We start from the raw sequence: 6,939 nt of genomic DNA, 5'->3' as shown, positions 1-6,939 counted from the left end.
TTCCTTCACGGTTCAACTCTCTCAAGGAAACGCTTAAGTACGGCAAGGATACATTATCGTTGGAAGAGGTGACAAGTGCAGCAAGGTCTAAAGATCAGGATCTGAAGTCCTCTACGGCTTCACATGAAAGTGGTGAAGGATATTGTGCTAGAGGAAGGACTGAGAAGAGGGATCCTGTGAGGAAAAAAAAAGGGCAAGTCTAGATCGATCTTAGGGTCTAGGATAACTTGCTGGTTCTGCAAGAAGTAGGGGCACACCAAGAGGGAGTGCTACGCCAATAGGAAGAAGTATGGCGGAGGAGAAGACGAAGCGGAAGCAGCCGTTGTGATAGATCGTGAATCAACAAATGATGCACTGTCGGTAGCAGATATGTGGCATCATAATAAGTGGGTGATTGATTCTGGATGCTCCTACCACATGACGTGTAGGAGAGATTGGTTTCACACGTTTGAAGAGTTGGCTTCAGGACAGGTTCTTCTTGGTAATGATTGCGCGGTTGGAGTGCAAGGGATTGGTACAATCAACATCAAAGCTTATTATAGTTCTATCAAGATGCTCACGAATGTCAGGTATATTCCGGAATTAAGAAGGAACTTGATATTTACTGGAACCTTGGATGTGTTAGGCTTTGAGCCAAGTGGTTGACATGGTAAGACCAGGTTTTACAAGCATGGTAAACTAGCTCTTCCGGGAACCTTGTCTGGGTCATTGTACCTGTTAGATGGTGAGACTGTGTCAGGTGAAGTAAACAGCAGTGTCAGGAAGAAACCATTTATGGATGAGACAGTCTTGAGGCATAGACGTCTTGGGCATATGAGTATGAAGAATCTACAGATTCTTGCCCGGAGAGGGGTGATCGATAAGAGGAAGATTAGAGTTTTGGAGTTCTGTGAGAGTTGTGTGATGGGGAAGCAGAAGAGGTTGAGCTTCAATATCGGAAGACATGATACAGGTGAAGCTCTCAGGTATGTACATGCTGATTTATGGGGATCTCCAAATGTGACGCCAAGTCTGTTAGGGAAGCAATATTTCCTATCTATTATCGATGATTACACAAGGAAGGTCTAGGTATATTTCCTAGCTGCTAAAGGAGAAGCCTTTAGTAAATTCTGTGAATGGAAGAAGTTGGTGGAGAATCAAGTCAAGAAGAAGGTGTGTTGTCTTAGAACAGACAATGGACTTGAATTCTGTAACACAGAGTTTGACAACTTCTGTAAGCACCATGGAATCATAAAACATAGGACTTGTGCATATACACCACATCAGAACGGTGTAGACGTATGAACAAGACTCTGATGGGGAAGGTAAGGTGCCTTCTGGTTGAGTCGGGTCTAGAGGAACAATTCTGGGCTGAAGCGGTGTCTACGTCAGCGTATGTGACAAACATGAGTCCATCTTCTGCAATAGATAGGAACATTCCGGAGGAACTTTGGTTGGGCAAGAAGCCCGGTTATCTGCACCTAAGAAGATTTGGATCTGTGGTTTACATCCATGCGGATCAAAGAAGGCTCAAGGCCAGAGCTAAAAAGGGAATCTTCGTCAGCTATCCATCAGTTGTGAAAGGATACAAAGTTTGGCTTCTTGAAGAGAAGAAGTGTGTTATAAGCAGGAATGTGTTATTTACAGAAGATAAAGTCTACAAGGATTTGAGTGTCTGTGAGGTTAAAGCAAATGTCACAGAGAAGCTAAGAAATCAGACTGTGCTGGGAGAAACAGCAAGATCTGCTTCAGGACCGGAAGTTAAACCTTCAATTGGAGCTGTTGACGAAACAGCTGAAGTAGCTGTTGACGAAACAGCTGAAGTAGCTATTGACGCAGATGATGAACAAGGTGAAAGCCTTGAAGGTTATCAGCTAGCAAGGGATAGAGTTTGGAGAAAAATAGTGCCACCTGCACGGTACTCTGACTCAGAGGATATAGCAGCGTTTGCGCTATATGTAGCTGATGACGTATGTGCTGAGGAACCTCAAGACTATCATGGAGCGATGAACAGCAAAGAGAGAAGGTAGTGGGATGAAGCATGTAGTGAAGAGATGACTTCACTGGATAAGAACCAAACCTGGAAGCTTGTGAGAAGGCCTAGTAAGCGTAAGGTGATAGGCTGCAAGTGGGTCTTTAAGTTGAAGTCTGGTATACCTGGTGTTGAGAAGCCTAGATTTAAGGCTCGGTTAGTTGCTAAGGGATACTCTCAGAGGGAGGGTATTGACTATCAAGATGTGTTTTCACCCGTCGTGAAACATGTGTCCATAAGGTTCATGTTGTCAATTACAGTGAATCAGGATTTGGAGCTTGAGCAACATGATGTAAAGTCTGTGTTTCTTCATGGTACACTTGAAGAAGAGATTTACATGGAGCAACCAGAGGGATTTCAGGTTAAAGGGAAAGAGGATCACGTTTGTCTACTTCAGAAGGCTCTTTATGGACTAAAGCAGGCACCAAGACAATGGAACAAGTGTTTTGATCAGTTTGTGGTTAGTCATGGATTTGTGAAGAGTGAATATGATCATTGTGTCTACATCAAGAAGTTAACCAATGGTACGTACCTCTATCTACTGTTATATGTGGATGATATATTGGTTGCGTCAAAGGATGCGGCAGAGATCATGAAGGTGAAATAGCTACTCAGCAGCAGATTTGAGATGAAGGACTTGGGTCCAGCAAGACAAATTTTGGGAATGGATATTGAGAGATATCGTGTGATTCTGACACTATCTCAATCTGGTTATATTAAGAAGGTTCTCAAGGTATTCGACATGGATGAGTCAAAGAGTGTGTCAACGCCTGTTGGTGCACATTTCAAATTGTCTGCCTTAGACGATGCTGAAGCAGAGACAAGAATGGAGGATATTCCATATGCTAATGCTATCGGAAGCATAATGTATGCTATGATAGGCACGAGGTGTAATCTGGGATATGCATTGGGGTTGGTTAGCAGGTTTATGAGTAAGCCTGAGATGGTTCATTGGACTACAGTTAAGTGGGTATTAAGGTACCTGAAGGGAACACAAGATCTGAAACTGTGCTTCAGGAAGAATGAGGTATTTAAGGTTGAAGGTTTCTGTGATTCTGATTTTGCTTCAGCTTTGGACAAGAGAAGGTCGATCTCAGGTTATGTTTTCATGGCTGGTGGTAATACAATCAGCTGGAGATCAAGTCTACAAAGTGTAGTGGCTCTGTCAACGATTGAAGCAGAGTATATGGCGCTGGTTGAAGCGGTCAAAGAAGGAATGTGGTTAAGGGGCTTAGCGGAGGAGCTTGGATTCAAGCAAGACACGGTGGAGATATCGTGTGACTCTTAAAGTGCATTGTGTCTAGCCAAGAACAATGTGTATCATGAGAGGACTAAGCACATCAGCAGAAAGATGCACTTCATCAGGGATATTATCGCTCAAGGTGATGTAAGTGTGAAGAAGATCTGTAATTCTAAGAATCATGCTGATATATTAACCAAGGTTGTTCCGATTAAGAAGTTTGAGGAAGCGGTGGACTTCCGTGGGATGTCCCAACACTGAGGAGCATTCGGCATCGCCTGGCAAAACACGAGTTTGATTAACCTAAGTAGTGGATCATGTTTGATGTCATCAAGGTGGAGTTTGTTGGGATTCATCAGTGGCTACGTCAGAGAATCCGTCATCGACTGCGTCAGGATTTGGTGATGGAAATCAAACAAGATTGAATAACTTAAACCAAGACAAGGACGTCATGTTAGGAAAAAGGAAATGTCACTTTTATGGAGATATGGAAGTCGGCAGGATCCTGGAAATATTACTTTCATGGAGTTATGGAAGTTGCAAGTATTTTGGAATATTTTCTAATAGGTTTATGGAAAGGGGCGAATGCCCTAATCCAACTAGGTTAACCTAATAGACTCCTACTATATAAGAGGAGCTCGTGTGTACTCTTTCTCTTGACGTCAAGAAAAGACCTAGCTTGGTTTGTGAGCTTTGGTTGTGAGAGAAAGAGAGGTTCTATATTCTTGTACTCGAGATTATAGTGGATTGCCTCTTGCCAGGCCCCAGTGGACGTAACCATTCTAGGTGAACCACTGGGTAAACAATTTCTTGCGTCCATCTTTTATCTTTTCCGCATTCTTCTTCTTATCTCTATTATTCTACAAACTCAATTTTCTTACTTACTTACTTACGTCGTCGAGTTCGTCAGAGAGTGTATCAGCGAGTCTGGATCTTGATTCAAACAGTTTCGTCGTTGTGGTTCAATAGAGACAGTACACAAGTACGGACAGATTCATTAGCAGATTAGTTCTTAAGAACACTTTCAAAGGTGTTTTCTATAATACAAGTTTTGGCTTTTTTCCTGGGATGAAAACTGAGAGAAGTGTTAATTCAGTGGAGCCCTGACGCATTCGGTTAATGCGTTGGACATATCTCTGAAGATCGATACAGAGTTGGCACTTGAGTCCAGAAGAAGGACGAAACGAGCATAGAAGTTAAGAGAAACGAGCATCTTCTCTTTTCCACGAAATAGAGAATCAATAATAAAGATAAAACGTTATTTTATTTTTCTAAAATATAATATAAGGTTTAGCTACATAGTGTTCATTAGCTCTCTCTCAAAACTCTCTCTGCTTTTTATGTACAAAGAAATGCAGAAACGTTGGGAAGCGGTTATGTTTAGAATATATAGATTGGTGCAACTTCAAGCAACAGTGATCTCGCTTCCTGCTCTTTCCGCCATGAAACTCACTCGTTTCTGTAAATCAAAAATTTCAACATTGTTATCTCAGGAATATCAAGCCTTGTTCTTTTTTTTTGAAGTAAGAATCATGTTTTAAAAATGCGCAAGTGTGTTAAAAGTAGCATGCAAAATTTGACCAAAGGTATTTCTACCTGCTCCGATTTTTCCGATGAAAAGCTAACTATTTTCAATAAACAATGTTATCATATTCAAAACTGTATGCCATTCCTTAAATTATTCCTTCTATAGTTGTAATTTTATTATAGAAATTAGACGATATCTTAAATTTTAGAATCAATTTTATTATATTTAATGACTTTTTGTATTCTATAATTTATTTTGTTTATTAATTCAAATGTGTTTATGCAAATAATTATTGATGTTCTTTTTGAAAAAAAAAAACTAGATTGTATGTTCAAGCATATGTATGCCTATTTTAATATGCACACGGAAAAAAAAAACAAATCGAGAAACAAAACTACTCACCAGACGAGATTTGACTCCTCTTGTGTCGGTGGCTATAGTGGCGGCTGGCTCATCATGACCAAGTCGGAGCGCATTCTTACTCGCTTCCTCGTGGCTGTGTTTGGCCATAAAGAGCGAGGCGATCTTATGGGTGGCCTCCAACTCCGTGGCTCCTTCCTTAACGAGTCTTTCCAACTCCGCCTTGGGAATCCTCAGCTTCACCCTCACCGCTCCTCCTTCATCCTCTTCCTCCTTCGTCGTCGTCCATCCTCCTGAGGGTTTGAGTATGGAGAGATCAGAAGAGGATCTCCGAGTAAGCATGAGGTGCTCAAGCCTCTCCTTGGCATTCATGTGAATTCCCGATCTTACCTTCCTTGGTGGTGGACACTCCTTCACCGGCTCCACCACGAAATACAACCGCTTCGCCTCTAACCTCTGCTTCGCCTGCACCCAACAAAACCAAATGCATTAGTTCTTTAATTATTTTCTATTTTAGTAATACGAAGAAGAAATGTAATAAAAGTGACCTCAAGTGGTTTGGCTCGGGCACCGTAGTGCTTAACGGATTCGGAGTCTAACAAAACGTGACCGGGAAAGTCTTCTAGAACTTCCTCCGCCGTCACCGGAGTTTTGAGTTTAAAAGTCTCGCCGTCTATTTTCATGATCTTGGTCGTTTTCTTGCCGCCTAGACTGTTTCCCATCCTTAGTAATTTCTCTGGCGAGTGGATGAAGATTGGATCTTTAAATAAGATTGTTTCGGTTGAGGTCGGTGAGGATGTTCTCGTTGGGGTTTTAAATGAATACGGGGTTGGCAACCATGTGTTAATGGGTAGATTGTAGATATACGTACGTGGAAAAGAAGTCCAAAAAGTTAAAAATTCAATAATACAAAACGTGGACAAAACCTTTTGACTATATCGATAGAATTTCAGGATTAGCTTACTTAAAACGTTTGATAGCTTGTTTTTATTGAAATTTTCAATACTGTTAAATCGTACAACAATTTAACTAGAAATTTTGATGATTTCATTCTTGTGTGAAACACCTGCATATACTACAACTCGTTATAGTAAATACATGTTTATATCAAGAGCAAATATAATTTCTAAATAAATTTGCCGCCAAGACAGTTACCCATCCTTAGTAATTTCTCTGCAGCCAAGAAAGGATAAAGATTTGATCATTAAATAAGATTGTTTTAAGGGGCGGTGAGGGTGTTCTCGTTGGGGTTTTAAATGATGAGGTTTGCAAGCATAGCCTCATGGGTAGATTGTAGATACGTACGTGGAAAGGGAGTCCAGTTTTTTTTATAATACTTATTAATCAATACGGCACTGCATGGAATTTTCAAAAAAAAAAGAAAAATACGGTGCATGGACAACATTTGACTATGTCGATAAAATTTTAAGATTGCCTATTTAAATCGTGTGATAGCTTGTTTTTGTTGAAAGTTTATAGTACGGTTAAACTGTAAAACTATTTAACTAAACTTTTGATTATTTATTTCTTCTTTTGTGTGAAAGTGAAATACCTGTGACTGAACTCGTTAAATACATGTTTATGTGAAGAGAAAATACATTTTTCCCTAGGGTTTCTTTAATTTGTAGTAGTTAGAGTGTTTAACTTTTTAGGAAATGGATTTTAGGTTGAAAAAGAAAACGAACTTTGTTAGCAACTTTGAACATGACAACATCATGCGGTCCAGCTCTTCAACTCTCGTGGACCGTATATGTTGATGATTTGATTTATGCATGCTTATCGATTTGTCAGATTAATGGG

General features: G+C 40.4%; 2 protein-coding genes across 2 annotated transcripts in view; one reads left to right on the top strand and one right to left on the bottom strand.

Annotated features, from left to right (window-relative positions):
• The window catches only part of LOC106303035, a 2,133-nt gene extending 124 nt beyond the window's left edge, over positions 1 to 2,009 (top strand). Inside the window, exons 2-5 of the mRNA XM_013739406.1 lie at positions 27 to 176; positions 250 to 569; positions 660 to 965; positions 1,277 to 2,009. Of these exons, the coding sequence (XP_013594860.1) occupies positions 27 to 176; positions 250 to 569; positions 660 to 965; positions 1,277 to 2,009 (1,509 nt within the window). The remainder of the gene's footprint in view (positions 1 to 26; positions 177 to 249; positions 570 to 659; positions 966 to 1,276) is intronic.
• A 2,536-nt stretch (positions 2,010 to 4,545) lies between these two features.
• LOC106304702 (uncharacterized protein At1g66480-like) lies at positions 4,546 to 6,088 on the bottom strand. Its single transcript, XM_013741097.1, has 3 exons — positions 5,688 to 6,088; positions 5,182 to 5,604; positions 4,546 to 4,710 (listed from the first exon to the last, which is right to left on the bottom strand). The coding sequence occupies exons 1-3, from the start codon at positions 5,859 to 5,861 to the stop codon at positions 4,657 to 4,659; spliced, it is 651 nt and encodes a 216-aa protein (XP_013596551.1). The 5' UTR covers positions 5,862 to 6,088; the 3' UTR covers positions 4,546 to 4,656.
• Between the last annotated feature and the right edge of the window lie 851 nt (positions 6,089 to 6,939).

Source organism: Brassica oleracea, chromosome C7 (assembly GCF_000695525.1).
Source record: "Brassica oleracea var. oleracea cultivar TO1000 chromosome C7, BOL, whole genome shotgun sequence".
Classification (NCBI taxonomy): Eukaryota; Viridiplantae; Streptophyta; class Magnoliopsida; order Brassicales; family Brassicaceae; genus Brassica; species Brassica oleracea.
This window is presented reverse-complemented; position numbering and strand designations above follow the sequence as displayed.

Bases quoted from the DNA above. Each gene is read 5' to 3' on its own strand.
- LOC106304702 (XM_013741097.1), bottom strand. From the start codon at position 5,861: ATGGGAAACAGTCTAGGCGGCAAGAAAACGACCAAGATCATGAAAATA. The intron at 5,605-5,687 runs GTCACTTTTATT...TGTTGGGTGCAG, and splicing joins CCCGAGCCAAACCACTTGAG to GCGAAGCAGAGGTTAGAGGC. The intron at 4,711-5,181 runs GTGAGTAGTTTT...TTTGATTTACAG, and splicing joins GAGGAGTCAAATCTCGTCTG to AAACGAGTGAGTTTCATGGC.